The 19292-nt window shown below is 43.6% G+C and overlaps 2 protein-coding genes across 5 annotated transcripts in view; one reads left to right on the plus strand and one right to left on the minus strand.

Annotated features, from left to right (window-relative positions):
* Positions 1-19292, plus strand: part of LOC109890646 (formimidoyltransferase-cyclodeaminase-like) — a 31061-nt gene that overhangs the window by 2522 nt on the left and 9247 nt on the right. The window contains exons 3-10 of one of the 3 annotated variants that reach the window (XM_031824480.1): positions 379-558; positions 774-911; positions 1084-1277; positions 1366-1495; positions 1636-1797; positions 2741-2784; positions 3447-3585; positions 8422-8608. In XM_031824480.1, coding sequence (XP_031680340.1) covers positions 379-558; positions 774-911; positions 1084-1277; positions 1366-1495; positions 1636-1797; positions 2741-2784; positions 3447-3528 — 930 coding nt within the window. In that variant the 3' untranslated portion in view covers positions 3529-3585; positions 8422-8608. Of the gene's footprint in view, positions 1-378; positions 559-773; positions 912-1083; positions 1278-1365; positions 1496-1635; positions 1798-2740; positions 2844-3446; positions 3586-8421; positions 8609-19292 lie in introns of those variants that run through there. The other 2 variants (XM_031824482.1, XM_031824481.1) reach the window with 2 other exon arrangements.
* LOC109890649 (signal transducer and activator of transcription 1-alpha/beta-like) overlaps positions 6388-19292 on the minus strand; it is a 42891-nt gene continuing 29986 nt past the window's right edge. Inside the window, exons 14-24 of one of the 2 annotated variants that reach the window (XM_031824478.1) lie at positions 19057-19140; positions 11742-11840; positions 11412-11547; positions 11244-11299; positions 11042-11133; positions 8428-8567; positions 8152-8340; positions 7644-7719; positions 7374-7494; positions 7177-7215; positions 6475-6790 (exon numbers count right to left, since the gene is read on the minus strand). In XM_031824478.1, coding sequence (XP_031680338.1) covers positions 6764-6790; positions 7177-7215; positions 7374-7494; positions 7644-7719; positions 8152-8340; positions 8428-8567; positions 11042-11133; positions 11244-11299; positions 11412-11547; positions 11742-11840; positions 19057-19140 — 1059 coding nt within the window. In that variant the 3' untranslated portion in view covers positions 6475-6763. Of the gene's footprint in view, positions 6791-7176; positions 7216-7373; positions 7495-7643; positions 7720-8151; positions 8341-8427; positions 8568-11041; positions 11134-11243; positions 11300-11411; positions 11548-11741; positions 11841-19056; positions 19141-19292 lie in introns of both variants that reach the window. The other variant, XM_031824479.1, reaches the window with a different exon arrangement.

A 19292-nucleotide genomic window follows, 5' to 3' on the forward strand; every position in this document is an offset into this window, starting at 1 on the left:
TTATACACAATGTGCAATAACTGTGTATGATTTTCTATCTAGAAGATCCCTTACCTTTCTAATGACTCTTGTGTGGCTTGTGAGCGTCATAGAGCAAAGCTCATGAGAGTCTTAGCTTTTCATACTGGGGTCATATTAGTTTGTAGCTCAAACCGTTCAGACTTTACAGATGTTTTTGTGAGAATAACCATTTTCTGGATCCGCCTTTGTCTCATTAACACTGCTCAACCCCCAGGCTAATGTTTGGAATTGGCTGATGTGGAAGAAATAGACGAATCCAATGTAAAAAATAAATAAAAAAAGTCTGTAGCTCAAACACACAATGTTTAAAGGGGGTTGGAAAGCACTAAATGATGCCGATGTGTCTATTGTTCTCAGTTGAAGAGGACAGAGTGGGCTCCTGACTATGGCCCTGCCACCTTCGTGGCCTCCTGGGGAGCTACAGTAGCAGGGGCTCGCAAATTCCTGGTTGCCTACAACATTAACCTCCTCAGCACCAAGGAACAAGCCCATCGGATCGCACTAGATATCCGGGAAAAAGGCAGAAGCAAAGACCAGGTAGGGTAGGCTTCGCTACTGTCGGTCTTGATCGCCCAATGTCAGAGATGAATGACACACGGCTACTTTGGCTTTGGAAGAGATTCCTCTCATTTTTACAATACATTATTGTTTTCCTCTTCTTTATAACTGACGCTGAACTAATAAACATCTATTTTTGAGTCATATGCCTTGTCTGCTTCCAAAGAGAGTAACATGATTGATTTGTATTATAGCCGGGTCTGATGAAGAAGGTGCAGGGAATGGGATGGTACCTGGAAGAGGCGAACATAGCCCAGGTGTCCACCAACATCCTGGACTTTGAGCTGATGCCCGTCCACACTGTTTACGAAGAGATCTGCAGTGCGGCCAAGGTAAGGAACTACCACGACCACAACAACAACAACCGCACCTGAAAACAGCACAGCATTATTGTACAAAACCCTCTCACTGATCTGGTGGTTTGAACCAGTGACATAAGGGCAGCTAATAATGTCAACAAGGTGAGCCAATTTGACACCTCTCCTTCCTTCCTCTTCTCCCCAGGACCTGAACCTGCCAGTGGTGGGCTCTGAGATTGTAGGCCTCATACCTCTGAGAGCCGTGCTGGACTGTGCTGACTTCTACATCCAGAGAGACAGGCTCTTCATTGTGGAGGAGGAGCACAAAGTCCGCCTGGTCATCAGTAAACTTGGGCTTGATTCACTTGGGCCATTCGTCCCCAAAGAGAGAATCATAGAGTGAGTGCCAATGAGTGCACTATATCCATGGCCTATGGGACTTTTCCATTCTAGTCATTCAAAACAATTTCTATGGTTGTGACTCTAGGTACATGGTGGAGAGGACTGAGGAGGACAAGCGTTTGGTGTCTCTGTCTCTGCAGCAGTTTGTCCGCAGCGTGGGCGCCAGAACCGCTGCTCCGGGAGGAGGGTCAGTCTCTGGAGCCATCGCTGCAATGGTACAACCATCTTTAATATCATGTAGATTACTATATTCCCTGTATGACCTTGCCCAGCACATAGGAATAAACCAATATAAAGTATGTACAATACAAGGAGGAGTCAAAGGTGTGTGTGTGTGTGTGTGTGTGTATTTCAGGGGGCTGCTCTGGGAGCCATGGTGGGTCAGATGACGTATGGGAAGAGGCAGTTTGATAGCCTGGACAACAACATGAGGAGACTCATCCCTCCCTTCCATCAGGCCATGAATGAACTGCTGGTCATGGTGGACGCAGACTCCAAGGCGTTCAGTCGCTATATGGTGAGAGGGAAACATATCATGGTTAAACCAGATTGAAACCTTCAGTCTGGGTTAACCGGGCTAGGGAAAGCAGGAACTATACCAGGAAAAACTAGACTGAAATCCTAACGGAATATTTTTCACTATTGTTTCACTTTACTCCGTTTCAGAGCATATTCAGATTGGATTCCAGGCTAAGAATTTTTTTGGGACAAAATACATGTTTTATTGTCACATACACCGGATAGGTGCAGTGAAATGTGTTGTTTTACAGGGTCAGCCATAGTAATACGGAGCCCCTGGAACAAATTAGGTTTAAGTGCCCTTGCTCAAGGGCACATCGACAGATTTTTCACCTTGTCGGCCCGGGCATTCGAACCAGCGACCTTTCGAATACTGCCCCAACGCAGTAACTGCTGGGCTACCTGCTGCTCGTTGCGACACAACCTGATGCGACCCTGCCCAGCCTTTTAGCTAAGCAGAGAGTCATACAAAATATGATATTTCTTCTGATCATAAAAGTTCAGGTGAAGAACGAGTGATAAAAGCTGTTGTTGTTTCTTGTAAATGCTTACTTTGGAGGTTCGAACCAAGGTATGATCTTGATGTTTGCTGTCTTGTGGCTTTGCTATGAAAATGTAGTGGAATGTAATCTTTTAGTGGAAAAGGAGTGTCGATATAACCTTCAAGGAACAAAGAAGAGTTTAGTACAACTTTCTAGATCTTTTTGACTCTGCCAATGAACCTGTCAATGAATCACTTCCATCTAGCCTCACATACTAGTCATCGTTTGTAGCATTTTCACCACAGGTTGTGGTGATGCATTTGTTGAATTTTGTTGAAGGCTGATGGTATTACACTACGCGTTTAACTGTGATGTGAGAATAAATGTGGCTTGTATAGGCTTTGCTGACACTGTATGCAGTTACTCCGGTTTTATAAGGTTTAACTTTCTCGTTTTCAGGCTGCATTGAAGATGCCAAGGAACACATCAGATGAAGTCAAAAGGTGATTGCCATGCTACAATATATGGCACTTCTGTCGAATCCAAGATGTCAGAGAAGCATGTCAGTAAAGTAGATGTGTAATTAAACACACACACACACACACACACACACACACACACACACACACACACACACACACACACACACACACACACACACACACACACACACACACACACACACACACACACACACACACACACACACACCACACACACACACAAACAGCGCAACACGTTGGAACTATTTTAAACCAGCTTTACTTCAGGTTGACATCTATGGAAACTCATTACTGTACATTCTTCAGTATCCCGCTGTCACCTGTCTTCACACGCCACCTCCTTTTACCTGGCAAGCAACCTGGCCCATCCCTGTAACCACATAAAGCAGGCTTTCCCAAAGAAGACTGATTTACTGTAGTTCCTTTACTGCCAGCTCATCTAGTCTAACAGTACGTAAGGTGTAGTCTTGTAGTCATGGTGTAGTCTTGTCATGCTCCAAATCTATCTCACCTCTCTGCGCTTCCTCTTTCCTACACCTTATACCTATCCCCACGCCTAATCCTGCCACTGCCCCTACCCTGGTCTTGCTTCTGACCTGCCTCTTCCCCTATTCCTCCCTACTCCTGCCTTCCCATTACCCCTACCCCTGTTCCTGCCGCAGGAGGGAAGCTGCCATGCAGGAGGGTCTGAATCAGGCCGTGGTGGTCCCACTGTCTCTGGCTGAAAGAGTCAACCTGCTGTGACCTGGTCTAAAGGAAATGGTGATCTACGGAAACGTGGCCTGCAAGTCTGACCTCCAGGTACTGTATGAGGGACGGTTTTACAGTGACTGAAACCATGAACAGAGTCCCTGTCTATGGACTTTGCATTGCAACTTTGCAAGCATACCTGAGTGACTTCTATGCAGTTGTTTATTTGCTTGAGGGCAGACACCGGACATGCATAAATGACTGTGGAACATTTTGTTTTGTGCCTGTCATATGAATGACGCTGGAGAGACGAAGCAGGTACGGGGAGTGAAACATTTAATATAGAACGGACATGGAACGAGACAGGAACAGTGTCAGCAAACAGGTAACACCGACAAAAAACAATCAATGCAGCAACAGGGAACAGAGCTGGGGAACTGACAAATATAGGGGAGGAAATAAACAGGTGATGAATGAGTCCAGGTGAGTCCAATATCGCTGATGCGCGTGACGAGGGGAGGCAGGTGTGCGTAATAGATGGAAGGAGTGTGTGATGCAGGGCAGCCTGGCGCCCTCAAGCGCCAGGGAGGGGAAGGGCGGGAGCAGACGTGAAAGTGCCAACTGCTTATACACACATACCACCCTACTGGCATACTGTAAAACAGCATTTCAAAATGCCAGGACACCCATAAGTGTCTCATTTAAGTATGGTTGCAAAACGTTTTCTGACAGATGCCCCAGAGCTATGACATGCATTATACTGTAGACAGGGGCCTGTCCTCCTGGGGATAAAGTCCACCACTCCGGGGGAGATGAGACCATGGTCCTCCAGAGGGTTGCTACCCCCCCCCAGACCACAGAGGCAGTGGTAACCATGGAGGCAGACACAGCCCTGGTGGTAGAGACCACCATGGTCATGGTAGTGGTCATGGTCATGGAGAAGGCCATGGGCTTAGAGAAGGCCATGGGCATCGCCACAAGAGGCACTGAAGAGTAAGAGTAACACACTTCACTCTCATAGTGAAATTCAGCCATGATTTTCTGAATTACCTTGACCCAATAACAATCTACAACATTCATGTATTTGACATTGTAATGTGTATAAACCCATTGAATAAACTTGCTTTCAATTGTATTTTAATAATCTGTGAAACTGATAATAATCCATTGAAGCAAACTGTTGGGCAAATTAAGTTTTCCTTTGAAGATTTACAAGAATTATGGTGACACAAACAAGGAACTTTATCTTATGGTCAAAATATTGTGCGCTACCCTTATTTACTCAGCAGCCATGGAGCTAACATTAACATAACCCGCAGTCCCAACAATACCCTGAGAGACTTGTTTTGATGGCAACAAAGGCCAGGTTTCATAGCACAGTAAACACCCACAATGACAAAGTGATCCTGTTATACAGGCGAGAAGACAAAACTTTCTCTCACAGTCAATGAAAAAGATGTGAGAGCCGCCGACTACGTCTGTCCTAGGGGCCAAACATGAAAGATTGTAAGAAAGGGAATCATATTGAGGTAGTTTATTGGTTTGAGGAAAAAGGAAATGAAATGTTTTGTTTTGCTAGAGTTGCATGGTGTTTGGTTTAAACTAGAACTACAGAATTGACAGACACTTTCGATGGTGACCTCTGCTCTGGCTTGTTGTATAGGGACATAAGCATTTGCTACCACTCGTGATCTGTGCCTCCCTCTAGTTGCATTCTTGGTCATTGTTAGTTAATGCTTCCTGTATTAAAGTCAACCTACTTGTGATTTGATGAATGAATATGATATTGCTATTGAATAACGCATATTGAATAACTCAAGTGTTCAGTGTTTGCTTTCATTGGATTTGTCTCCCCAGTCCCTGTTGCACAAGAAGCATAATATGTATGAGTGTTTATATTGTTCATCTGTGTAGGTGCAGGTCAACCTAATTATTTTCAGTCTAAACGGTAACTAGGTCACTCAGGAACATTCAATGCTGTCTTGGTAAAACTCCCTACTCCTTGCCGATGACAAGCACACCCATAACATGATGCAGACATCACCATGCTTGAAAATATGAAGAGTGGTACTCAGTGATGTGTCATGTTGGATTTGCCCCAAACATTACACTTTGTATTCAGGACAAAAAGTTAATTTCTTTGCCATTTTCTTTGCAGTTCTACTTTATTGCAAACAGGAATATTTTTTATTCTGTACAAGCTTCCTTCTTTTGGCTGTCATTTAGATTAGTATAGTAGAGTAACTACAATGGTGTTGATCCATCCTCAGTTCTCCTATCACAGCCATTAAAATCTGTTTTAAAATCCTCATTGCCCTCACATTGAAATCCCTGAGCAGTTTCCTTCCTCTCCGAGTTAGAAAGGACTTAGTGTAGTGACTAGGTGTATTGATACGCCATCCAAAGTGTAATTAATAACTTCACTATGCTCAAAGGGATATTCAAATGTCATTTTTTAAAACTTATCTACCAATAGGTTGCCTTTCTTTGCAAGGCATTGGAAAACATCTCTGGTCTTCGTTGTCACGTGTGCTCCCTTTCCGGCCTCTAGGTCACCAGGCTGCTCGTTATGGGGCACACCTGTCACCAGCATTACGTGCATAACGACACTCACCTGGGCTCCATCACCTCCTTGATTACCTGCCCTATATGTCATCCCTTTGGTTTCTTCCCCAGTCGTCATTGTTTGTTTCATGTCGGTGTGCTGGTCGTGTTTTGTTCATTTATTTATTCATTTATTTATTCAAATGTATTCACTCCCTGAACATGCTTTCCCGACTCTCAGTGTACATCGTTACATTTGTGGTTGAATCTGGTTGATATTCACTTCAACTGTTATTATGCACATTTTTACTCCTGAACTTATTTAGGCTTGCCAAAACAAAGGGGTTGAATTCTTATTGACTCAAGACATTTCAGTTTTAAATTTTTAATTCATTTGTAAAAACAATTCCACTTTGAGATTACAGGATAGGGTGTGTAAACCAGTAACACAAAATATCAATTTAATAAATTTTATATTCAGGCTGTTACACAACAAAATGTGGGAATACCTTCTAAAGGCAATGTAGTTAAGTGCTTTAAGTTTATACATATCACAAAATTATGAATTATTTCCAGTTCAGTAAAGTGTAATATATAATGTATATTTCTAAACTGACTCGGTACAAAAGTATTTGTTCTGAAACGTGACTACTGAAGCTCAAGGAGAGTAAAGGATGAGAATGAAATAGGCTTCAGTATAAAACATTTCCTGGACTAAAAGATCTGGTCCCACATGTCTGTTGGCTCAGTTGCAGTCCAAGTCAGGTGTCATCTACAGAGGATGATAAAAACGTCAATATGAGCAAAATGTCTTTAATGGATGCAAAACTACCATTGCTCAGAGGGACAAAATAAATGCCATCATGATGACATTGGAATGAATGTGCGTATTACAAATTCAATCTCAAGGGATTAAAGCATTTTTTAGAGGATGTTGCCTACTGGTCAGGAAATGTAGCAGACTACAGACAATCATGCATACATGAGCCCCATGCTGAAAACACAAAACAGTTGTACTGCACGTAGTACTATAAGTTACTACAGTAGGTACGGTTTGCCAGCAGCAGTGATTATTTTGCACAATTGAAACGTCACCCACAGCCTGTTATTACTAGCAAAGACATGCTTTTTCGGAGAAAGGGGCACCATTCACAATACCTGAAAGTCTTCAGCTAAAAACTCTCTGAGATCAGACGCCTGAGGCAAGTAGTATGATAAAGAACAATAATGGACGAGAAATGCAAGAGACTTATTCGCAAATGATGGCATTGTTCATCAATTCTTAGTGTTTGGCATCAGACTGCAATTGAATAGAATCAACTTTTTTTAAACACCAGAGGGGAAGTTTGACTCACCACAGCATCAATATCCTTAGGACTACTCCAACACTGAAGCACTGGTGCAACGCTCCTCTTCAGCTCTCCAAACACGTCTGGCGACATGGGCATCATGTTGTCTTGCAGTCTGGACGGGTGACTAGAACACATTGTGAAAACAACAGTTAAGTCAGATTGTCAAATCATACTCAAACCAGACTATAGTCGAAAATACAAATACAGTATTTATGGCATCTTCACCTTTAACGAAATGAATATTGAGTATTATGAAGGGTACTCTAGACTTACACTTCGGACACTGATATGAGTTCTGTCTTCATGTATCCTGTGACGCTGGAACCCTCCACATCCATGGGCTCCGATGCTGAAAAAGAAAACATAATGGTGGAACAGTGATATAAAGACCACTTGTCCCAGATCTGTTTGTGGTTTATAGCCAACTCCTATGGTCGTTCAACGCTATACAGAGAAAAATGATTCAGAGGTTGGCCATAAAACACAACCCCAATGGTCTACCAAACAGACATCCGGATCCTTACAGGGGCTTTGTGTAAATCAAAATTAACACTATTGCTACCAAGGTGCATGATTCAGGAGCAAACTGAAGAGAGAAGAATTTTCAGCCACTCTTTGTGGGACAATGGAAGTAGATTTCAGTAATGCTTCTTTATTTCGGGACCACCCATAAGTAACACGTATGACTAAGTCGGTTTGGATAAAAGCGTCTGCTAAATGGCATATACTATTTATTATAATATTCAGGGGATTGAAACAAAGAGGGTCGCTGGCTGCTTACCCTCAGAGGCCCTGGTGTAGTACTTCCCGAAGGACTTGTCTTTGGGGATGTCTGGGTAGAGGAAACGGAGTGGGTTCTCTGGGATGTTCTCAGCTGCCATCACCTTGTAGGTTCGGATGATGTCAGGCAGAGAGACGGCAGACAGCTCCTTCTTGGTGTAGGGCTCCACTGCATGGAATACAGGCTTATCTGCAAAACACACACCAAAATATATCAACCTTTTAATTGTAATTGGCTACAGGGCCGCTGTGTGTGTGTGTGTTTTCACAGACTCACCGTATAGGTCGTGTTCCACCCAAGTGAATGTGATGGCTCCGTCTCTGCTACTCTCACTGAAGCGCAGAAGGAACGTGCCTGGACACTTCCCAGTCAGCATGGCCTTCTCCCTCTCCTTACTCACAAAGCCCAGGATGCAACTGTAGTGGGAGAGAACAAGAGAATAAACAACATTTCTTCACTTTTTATTATGTTTATTTGACAGGGGAAATTCACATTGTTAAACAATTCTGTAAATGTACAGTGCATTTGGAAAGTATTCAAACCCCTGGACTTTTTCCACATTGTTACGTTAAAGCCTTATACTATAATGGATTAAATAGTTTTTTTCCCTCATCAATCTACCTCATTATGGGGTGGCAGGTAGCCTAGTGGTTAGAGCATTGGGCTAGTAACAGAAAGGTTGCTGGATCGAATCCCTGATCTGACAAGGTAAAAATCTGTCGTTCTGCCCCTGAACAAGGCAGTTAACCCCCTGTTCCCTGGTAGGCAGTCATTGTAAATAAGAATGTGTTCTTAACTGACTTGCCAGGTTAAATAAAGTTTCATAAAAAATTGTTTTTAAATAATAATGACAAAGCAGAAACAGGTTATTAGAAATGATTACAAATAAAAAACTGTATTCAGACCCTTTACTCAGTACTTTGCTGAAGCACCGTTGGAAGCGATTACAGCCTGGAGTCTTCTTGGGTATGATGCTACAAGCTTGGCACACCTGTATTTGGGGAGTTTCTCCCATTGTTCTCTCAAGTTCTGTCAGGTTGAATGGGGAGTGTCATTGCACAGCTATTTTCAAGTCTCTCCAGTCTCTCCGGTTTAGGTCCTGAGCGCTCTGGAGAAGGTATTCATCAAGAATCTCTCTGTACTTTGCTCTGTTCATCTTTCTCTCCATCCTGACTAGTCTTCCAGTCTCTGCCACTGAAAAACATCCCCACAGCATGATGCTGCCACCACCATGCTTCACCGGTGCCAGGTTTCCTCCAGACGTGACGCTTGGCATTCAGGCCAAAGAGTTCAATCTTGGTTTTATCAAATCAAATTGTATTTGTCACATGCGCCGAATACAACAGGTGTAGACCTTACAGTGAAATGCTTACTTACAAGTCCTGTGAAGCAGGCCGACCATCTCTGTTGGCACCATCATACAAGAGCTGATGGCGCCAACAGAGATGGTCGGCTTGCTTCAGGTCCCTAGTTTCTTTATGTATTATTTCTTATATCGTTAGCCCAGAAAATCTCAAGTGTTATTTCATATAGCCGGGAAGAAGTTTTGGATATAAAAGCGATGTCAACTTAGCAACATTATGACCAGGAATACGACTTTCCCGAAGCAGATCCTTTTGTTCGGACCTCCACCCTGGACGTGGGATCTTATCCCAGAGGCCGATCCAAAACAATGCGGTCACCGCAGGAGAGGCTGACGGAGCAGCCTACTGGTCAGACTGAGAAGGCGAGCACACCATACACCACTTTCGAGCATATTACTCGCGAATGTCCAATCTCTAGACAACAAGGTGGACGAAATTAGAGCACGAGTTGCCTTCCAGTGAGTCATCAGAGATTGTAACATTCTCTGTTTTATGGAAACATGGCTCACTCGGGATACGTTGTCAGAGTTGGTACAGCCACCCGGTTTCTTCACGCATCGCACCAACAGAAACAAACAACTCTCTGGTAAGAAGGGTGGGGGTGTATGCCTTATGATTAACGACTCATGGTGTGACCATAACAACATACAGGAACTTAAGTCCTTTTGTTCACCTGACCTAGAATTCCTTACAATCAAATGCAGACCACATTATCTACCAAGACAATTCACTTCAATTATAGTCACAGCCTGATATAGAGGTTCTGGATGGCAAGAAGCTTAGCACCGGTGATGTACTGGGCCGTACGCACTACCCTCTGTAGTGCCTTGCGGTCGGAGGCCGAGCAGTTGCCATACCAGGCAGTGAGGCAACCCGTCAGGATGCTCTCGATGGTGCAGTTGTTGAACCTTTTGAGGATCTGAGGATCCATGCCAAATCTTCTCAGTCTCCTGAGGGGGACTAGGTTTTGTTGTGCCCTCTTCACGACTGTCTTAGTGTGCATGGACCATGTTAGTTTGTTGGTGATGTGGACGCCAAGGAACTTGAAGCTCTCAACCTGCTCCATTACAGCCCCATCGATGAGAATGGGGGCGTGCTTTGTCCTCCTTTTCCTGTTGTCCACAATCCTCTTCTTTGTTGATCACGTACGTTTGTCCAAAACAACTCTGGTCCTTCAGCGGGTTGCTGAAATTCATACTTTAATACAAACTTTTATTGAATACAAACACCGACTTCTTCCATTTTTACAAGAATCGACTGATTCTTGATTCAGGTTGATTCAGGTGACTCAATGTTGTTGTTACCAAATCCCTCGACCAGTTATTAAAGCAACTCTGCCTCGACATAAGAGAACTGAATTGAACGTTCCTCAACTAATTAGAGCTTAACAGTGTAATTGTTTGCTTTTGTGCTGAGAAATTTTGCAGATGCAGCTCTAACAGAATGAAGTCTGTTGTGGCAAGCTATAGATACCATTCTGACAACTCTCCGATAATGTTCAACCGACTGATAATGAAATAACTCACCCATCGTTCCACAGGGACAGCAGATGTCTCTTGATGAGATCCAGGATAGCTTCGATCCACAGCCAGAAGGGAAAGCTCTTCTCACTGAGACTCTACAGTAGACAATTTGTCTTCAGATGTCTAGATGGATCACTAGGTCCTTCTATATTGTTGTCTGTGAACTGTAAAGATGTTGTATTCTGTATATATTGTAGTCACCTACCTTACAGAACTTGGTCCAGGGGATAAGGCCCTCAGGATCCCTCTGTGCTTTCTGGCCTGTTAGAACATGTTTACCTCATCATCCAAATATAGGGAGTTTGTAAATCAACCAATAACATTATTAGAAGTATGATAACATAACAAAAGCCAATCCCGCATCATGACTCACCCAGTAGTTTGTCGGCCAGCATGCCTAGCTGCTCTTCATTGAGTCCCCTCTTGGTGACAGAGGAGAACTGCCAGCTCAGCACCTCGGACAGCTGACCCCAGGACGCTACAGGAGGGCTCAGGAAAAACTTCAGGTTCTGGGACAGACCAGGGAAACGAGCAAGACATAAAAGGAGAGCAGTGCGTTTGTGTACTGTCAATTTTTGATCTGATTTACACTGGCTAATGGGTGGGCCTTCTGAACAGGTCTCTCTTGCAATGAGATTTGATCTCAATGCAAATAAATGAAGTATAAATAAAGGTTAAATGAAATGAAGGCACTGTACTCCACCTTGGGCTCGCTGGTCAGCATGTTGTACCACAGGATGGAGGCCCAGCCACTGGGCAGCTGGCTGACGTTGGAGATGACCACGATGGGCAGGGATATGGTCTAAGAAGGACCATAGGCCAGAGAAAGTCAAATCGAATGAAATAAGGTCAGAGTGCTGTTGGATCTCATGAAAATGGGAGTGTAGACCGAGTATAAAGTGAAGCCAGTTCAGATAGTGAACCTGAGTGCCCGCCTCAGTTTTGATTGCTAGTATGCGTTTGCTTCTTTTGCTGCATTGACGCTGCTGCTGTGACTAGACGTTTCTCACTGTACTGCTGTTTTCTGATATGAATTGTCTTTGCGAATGCTCGCTAGCTGTGGTTGAACCCCGCCCGCATCATTCAATATGCTCAAGTGGCATGTCTGGCTGCTGAGAGGATGTCACTGACTGCGAGGATCAATCCACGTCGCCGCTCTACTGTTGTCAATAGCGGTTACAACTAGCTAAAGTATTGTATACTTTTGTTTGTTTCCAATGCCAGCTTCGGGCAGAGTCCGTGCGCTCGGTTAATACACCCCATCACAGAGAAATCTGCTCGCCCATACAGGAGGAAGTAGCCTACACTAGCCTTTATGGGTCGATTTACAGCGAGTACGAATGTTTTCTTGATGACATGAGCAAGATGGTGCTCATCACGGCGATTTGATAGTATTTGGTCTCATTAAGGCCAAATACTGGCCGCTAATTTGTTCAGTACAGAAATCAATCTAGATAGTAGCCTATTATGTGTCGAGCAGGACACCAGACCGCTGCAAGACACTGTAGTATCAGCTATACATTTACGGTGTCTTCCATTCACATTAGCTAGTGTGACTTGCACCGGCAGTCACACTTACAATTTCGTACATATTCTGACTGTAGGTTTATCATTCTGGAACCTTCTTTTATACATTTTAGCTAAAAACACTCAATTTAACGTGCAGGTCTGAAATAGTGTGCAATTATAGCTATACCTGCAGCTTCTGTTCCGAGCAAACTAATATGCAGGCATATTTCAACATCTATTTGGTCTATCTCTTCTTGTTATCAGGTCATCATCGATCTTCTCTCAGGGCTTAGCGGAATATACGTTAGACATAGCCATCAGCTCAGGTAGAACTTATTGTAGACCTAGGTTTTAGATAGTCATGTCACTCTCACTTTGCACTTCTGTGCATGCACCAGACACATCAGCTACTGCTAGATGTAGCAGGTAAATTAAATAGTACACGTGGTTACACATAGCTACCGTTTAGTTGCGGTTTTAGGGGGTTGTTAGTATACTGCATGTTGTTTTATGCTATGTGCGTAGCCTAATCAGGATCAATCGTACCGCTACTGTCATGGCCTACGGAAAAGCGTCTCTCTCCTCTCTCAGTAACACAAGTTTGAGTCTAAGTTCAGGCGAAAGGGTTGCAGTTGCATTGCACTTTTCCAGAGGCGGTCCGTATGATGGCTTAAAGGGGTATGAGGTATGATGGGTTAAAGGGGTATGAGGTATGATGGCTTAAAGGGGTATGATGGCTTAAAGGGGTATGAGGTATGATGGCTTAAAGGGGTATGAGGTATGATGGCTTAAAGGGGTATGAGGTATGATGGCTTAAAGGGGTATGAGGTATGATGGCTTAAAGGGGTATGAGGTATGATGGCTTAAAGGGGTATGAGGTATGATGGCTTAAAGGGGTATGAGGTATGATGGCTTAAAGGGTTTGTCAGTCTGAAATACACTCAAATGTTCCTTCCCTTTAATCTTGCATGATCTCTTAAGTATTCTTTGCATTGTGGACACTCACATGTTAACCGTACTCTCATACAGTGGCTTGCGAAAAAGTATTCACCCCCCTTGGCATTTTTCCTATTTTGTTGTTACAACCTGGAATTAAAATTGAGGGGGGGGGGGGGGTTGTATCATTTTATTTAAACAACATTCCTACCACTTTGAAGATGCAACATATTTTTTATTGTGAAACAAACAAGAAATAAGACAACAACAAAAAAAACACTTGAGAGTGCATAACTATTCATCTCCCCAAAGTCAATACTTTGTAGAGCCACCTTTTTTTTTGTGTGTTTTTTTGTTGTTGAATTTTACCCCTTTTTCTCCCCAATTTCGTGGTATCCAATTGTTGTAGTAGCTACTATCTTGTCTCATCGCTACAACTCCCATACGGGCTCGGGAGAGACGAAGGTTGAAAGTCATGCGTCCTCCGATACACAACCCAACCAAGCCGCACTGCTTCTTAACACAGTGCGCATCCAACCCGGAAGCCAGCCGCACCAATGCGCCGGAGGAAACACCGTGCACCTGGCCACCTTGGTTAGCGCACACTGGGACAGCTTGGCCACCTTGGTTAGCGCCCAGCCCGCCACAGGAGTCGCTGGTGCGCGATGAGACAAGGACACCCCTACCGACCAAGCCCTCCCTAACCCGGGCGACGCTAGGCCAATTGTGCGTCGCCCCACGGACCTCCCGGTCGCGGCCGGTTACGACAGAGCCTGGGCGCGAACCCAGGGACTCTGATGGCACAGCTGGCGCTGCAGTACAGCGCCCTTAACCACTGCGCCACCCGGGAGGCAGTAGAGCCACCTTTTGCAGCAATTACCGCTGCAAGTCTCTTGAGGTATGTCTCTATAAGCTTGGCACATCTAGCCACTGGGATTCTTGCCCATTCTTCAAGGCAAAACTGATCTAGCTCCTTCAAGTTGAATGGGTTCCGCTGGTGTACAGCAATCTTTAAGTCATAGCACAGATTCTCAATTTGATTGAGGTCTGGGCTTTGACTAGGCCATTCCAAGACATTAAAATGTTTCCCCTTAAACCACTCATGTGTTGCTGTAGCAGTATGCTTAGGGTCATTGTTCTGCTGGAAGGTGAACCTCCGTCTCAGTCTCAAATCTCTGGAAGACTGAAACAGGTTTCCCTCAAGAATTTCCCTGTATTTAGCACCATTAATCATTCCTTCAATTCTGACCTGTTTCCCAGTCCCTGCCAATGAAAAACATCCCCACAGCATTATGCTGCCACCATCATGCTTCACTGTGTTCTCTTGGTGATGAGAGGTGTTGGGTTTGCACCAGACATAGCGTTTTCCTAAATGGCCAAAAATCTCAATTTTAGTCTCATCTGACCAGATTACCTTCTTCCATATGTTTGGAGAGTCTCCCACATGCCTTTTTGTGAACACCAAACGTGTTTGCTTATTCTTTCTTTGAGCAATGGCTTTTTTTCTGGCCACTCTTCCGTAAAGCCCAGCTCTGTGGAGTGTGGTCCTATGAACAGATACTCAACAGATACTCAAATCTCCACTGTGGAGCTTTGCAACTCCTTCAGGTTTATCTTTGGTCTCTTTGTTGCCTCTCTGATTAATGCCTGGTCTGTGAGTTTTGGTGGGCGGTTTGTTGTGGTGCCATATTATTTTCATTTTTTAATAACGGATTTAATGGTGCTCCGTGGGATGTTCAAAGTTTCTGATATTTTTTTATAACCCAACCCTGATCAGTACTTATCCACAACTTTGTCCCTGCCCTGTTTGGAGAGCTCCTTGGTCTTCATGGTGCCGCTTGCTTGGTGGTGCCCCTTGCTTAGTGGTGTTGCAGACTCTGTGGCCTTTCAGAACAGGTGTATATATACTGAGATCATGTGACACTTAAAGTCCACCTGTGTGCAGTCTCACTAAATATGTGACTTCTGAAGGTAATTGGTTGCACCAGATCTTATTTAGGGGCTTGATAGCAAAGGGGGTGAATACATATGCACACAGCACTTTTCCGTTTTGTATTCTTTGAAACAAGCACTTTTTAAAATTTCACTTCACCAATTTTGACTATTTTGTGTATGTCCATTACATGAAATCCAAATAAAAATCAATTTAAATTAGGTTGTAATGCAACAAAATAGGAAAAACGCCAAGGGGGATGAATACTTTTGCAAGGCATCCCTAGATGAAAGAGATGACAAAGCACTGTTGAGTTCTGCTGACGACGACTGATGTTCCATGCTAATTCTTTCATGTTATGCTACCTGGATACTGCGCACGGGCGGGACCTGGCAAACCTCTGTTCAACATTGACGCTGGCAACGAATTACAAGATACTGGAACTAATCATGGCTCTGGTTCCTTCGTCAGCGCTGCGAGCTAGCTCTGAGCTATGGGCTGGCCAATTCTGCCTCGTTAGATAGGTAGAATATTTCCCATGTACCAAGATGATAGCTCATCTTGCTTCATCGATGGTACTTCATATGAGAAGTAGACGTATGGCTGCATTAGCTCATGCTACACAGTTAATATTCATACATAAGCCTAGTAGACATTTATGTAATGGTAGAATAACCTTCACTGGTCTATTGAGAGCTCCTAAACTGCGATGAGTTTAACTGCCTGTACCGTGCCTCATTAAGTTTGCTATGACGGAGTCAGCCGTGGTCAATAGCCTACATGTTGCCGTATTTGCTGGCTACTTGATATAAAGTACATCCCATATGCAGTGCCTTCGGAAAGTATTCAGACCCCTTGACTTTTTCCCCATTGTCACGTTAAAGCCTTATTCCAAAATTGATTAAATATTATAATATACAGTGGGGCAAAAAAGTATTTAGTCAGCCACCAATTGTGCAAGTTCTCCCACTTAAAAAGATGAGAGAGGCCTGTAATTTTCATCATAGGTACACTTTAACTATGACAGACAAAATTAGAAAAGAAAAAATCCAGAAAATCACATTGTAGGATTTTTTATGAATTTATTTGCACATTTTGGTGGAAAATAAGTATTTGGTCACTTACAAACAAGCAAGATTTCTGGCTCTCACAGACCTGTAACTTCTTTAAGAGGCTCCTCTGTCCTCCACTCGTTGCCTGTATTAATGGCACTTGTTTGAACTTGTTATCAGTATAAAAGACACCTGTCCACAACCTCAAACAGTCACACTCCAAACTCCACTATGGCCAAGACCTTTTGTCTGTCATAGTTGAAGTGTACCTATGATGACATTTACAGGCCTCTCATCTTTTTAAGTGGGAGAACTTGCACAATTGGTGGCTGACTAAATACTTTTTTGCCCCACTGTATATATTTTTTCCTATCATCAATCTACAGACAATACCCCATAATGACAAAGCGAAAACAGTTTTAGATTATTTTGCAAAAGTATTAAAAATAAAAACAGAAATCCCTTATTTACAGAAGTATTCAGACCCTTTGCTATGAGTCTCAAAATTGATCTCAGGTGCATCCTGTCTCCATTGGTCATCCTTGAGATGTTTCTACAAATTGATTGGAGTCCACCTGTGGTAAATTCAATTGATTGGACATCATTTGGAAAAGGCACACACCTGTATATATAAGGTCCCACAGTTGACAGTGCATGTCAGAGCAAAAATCAAGCCATGAGGTCGAAGGAATTGTGTTGAGGCACAGATCTGGGGAAGGGTATCAAAACATTTATGCAGCATTGAAGGTCCCCAAGAACACAGTGACCTCCATCATTCTTAAATGGAAGAAGTTTGGAACCGCCAAGACTCTTCCTAGAGCTGGCCGCCTGGCAAAACTGAGCAATCAGGGAAGAAGTGTCTTGGTCAGGGAGGTGACCAAGAATCTGATTGAGTTCCTGTGTAGAGCTAGGGGCAACTTCCAGAAGGACAGCCATCTCTGCAGCACTCCACCAATCAGGCCTTTATAGTAGCGTGGCCAGAAGGAAGCCACTCTTCAGTAAAAGGCACATGACAGCCCACTTGGAGTTTGACTAAAGGGAAAATTGAACTCTTTGGCCTGAATGCCAAGCGTCACATCTGGAGGAAACCTGGCACCATCCCTACGTTGAAGCATGGTGGTGGCAGCATCATGTTGTGTGGGTATGTTTTTCAGCGGCAGGGACTGTGAGACTAGTCAGGATCAAGGCAAGGATGAACGGAGCAAAGTACAGAGAGATCCTTGATAAAAACCTGCTCCAGAGCACTCAGGACCCCAGACTGGGGCAAAGGCTCAGCTTCCAGGACAACGCAGCTTCCAGGACAACGCAGGAATGGCTTCAAGACAAGTCTCTGAATGTCCTTGAGAGGCCCAGCCAGAACCCAATTGTAACATCTCTGGAGAGTCATGAAAATAGCTGTGCAGCAACGTTCCCCATCCAACCTGACAAGAGTTTGCGAGGATCTGCAGAGAAGAATGGAAGAAACTCCCCAAATACAGGTGTGCAAAGTTTGTAGGGTCCTACCCAAGAAGACTCGATGCTGTAATCGCTGCCAAAGGTGCTTCGAAAAAGTACTGAGCAAAGGGTCTGAATACTTATGTAAATCTAATATCATTTTTTTAATTGAATCAATTTTAGAATAAGGCTGTAACATAACAAATAAAGTCAAGGGATGAATAGTTTCTGAAGGCATTGTAGCTGCAGGTTGTTGACCGGCTCATATTGCTTAAGTTTGCTTCTTCGATAATGAGATATTTTTTATATAGACCCATCAGATGATTACTCATGTAGTTTCAGTGAGAGCACCCGGCGGTGCGTCTCCACGGCGGTTGGGTTCGTACTGCTTACGGTTGCTAGTTAGATAGGACATAGCTACTAAGATGACAGCTCATCTTGCCTCAAGCGAGGGTACCCAGTGTCATATGAGAACTGTAAGTCATGTGTTGCACAGCGCATTCTACACATGGTTGATATTCACACATAGTATAGTCTTGTAATTGTAGGATGACTTAGCTGGTTTATTTGATAATGTCTCAACGGCGCTTTCTGCAGTAGCGACACATAGTCGTCTGGTGTATGGTTCTGCCATTTTGGGGGATTGGTATAGTTTGTAGGTAATTTTATATATTGACGCTTTGCTGGGGCAGTGAGCTACCCTGATGTAACAGAGCCTATATCGCCAATAATTGAAAGATGAATTATTTAATAAAGTGGTAAACATATTTCTATGTCGTGTTTCTTTTCTGAAATAAAGAAAAGACAGTTCAGAAAGCTGAGGTGGCACCAATTAGATGCTAGTAACAATCCCCTTTACCTCATTTGGCGTTCTATTTAAGCTGACCGATTTTGCTAACACATCCTGCTGCCGCTTGCTGCTACTGCTAGTATCTGTTTACTTCTTTACTCCCACCACCACCCCAGCCTCCACCTGTTAGGTTCTGCTTTCCTGCTTGTAGGTTATTTTATATATTGACGCTTTGCTTGGGCAGTGAGCTACCCTGAAGGAACCTATTTCAACCAAGACTTGCATTATTCAATCTTTAATAATAATAATAATAAATATTTTCTACTTGGCGTTTCCTTTCTGAACTATATTGCAGATCACTTACCTCTAGTTTGATTTCCAGACCTGACTGGTTGAGTTCCGACTCAAAGCAGATGCAGTGCAGCTCCTCTGTCACAATGAGAGGCCCCTGGAATAACATAGTCAGACAGTAACACATTAGGGCTAACGTCCCAATTGTCTTGCCTTCCTCCAAAAGTCTGCACTTGTTCACTTCCCTGATTTGAAAGGAAAATGACTGGTATATGAAATATGATGGAAACTCCCTCCGAACCAATTCAA

This window comes from Oncorhynchus kisutch, linkage group LG5 (genome assembly GCF_002021735.2).
Source record: "Oncorhynchus kisutch isolate 150728-3 linkage group LG5, Okis_V2, whole genome shotgun sequence".
In the NCBI taxonomy this organism is placed as follows: Eukaryota; Metazoa; Chordata; class Actinopteri; order Salmoniformes; family Salmonidae; genus Oncorhynchus; species Oncorhynchus kisutch.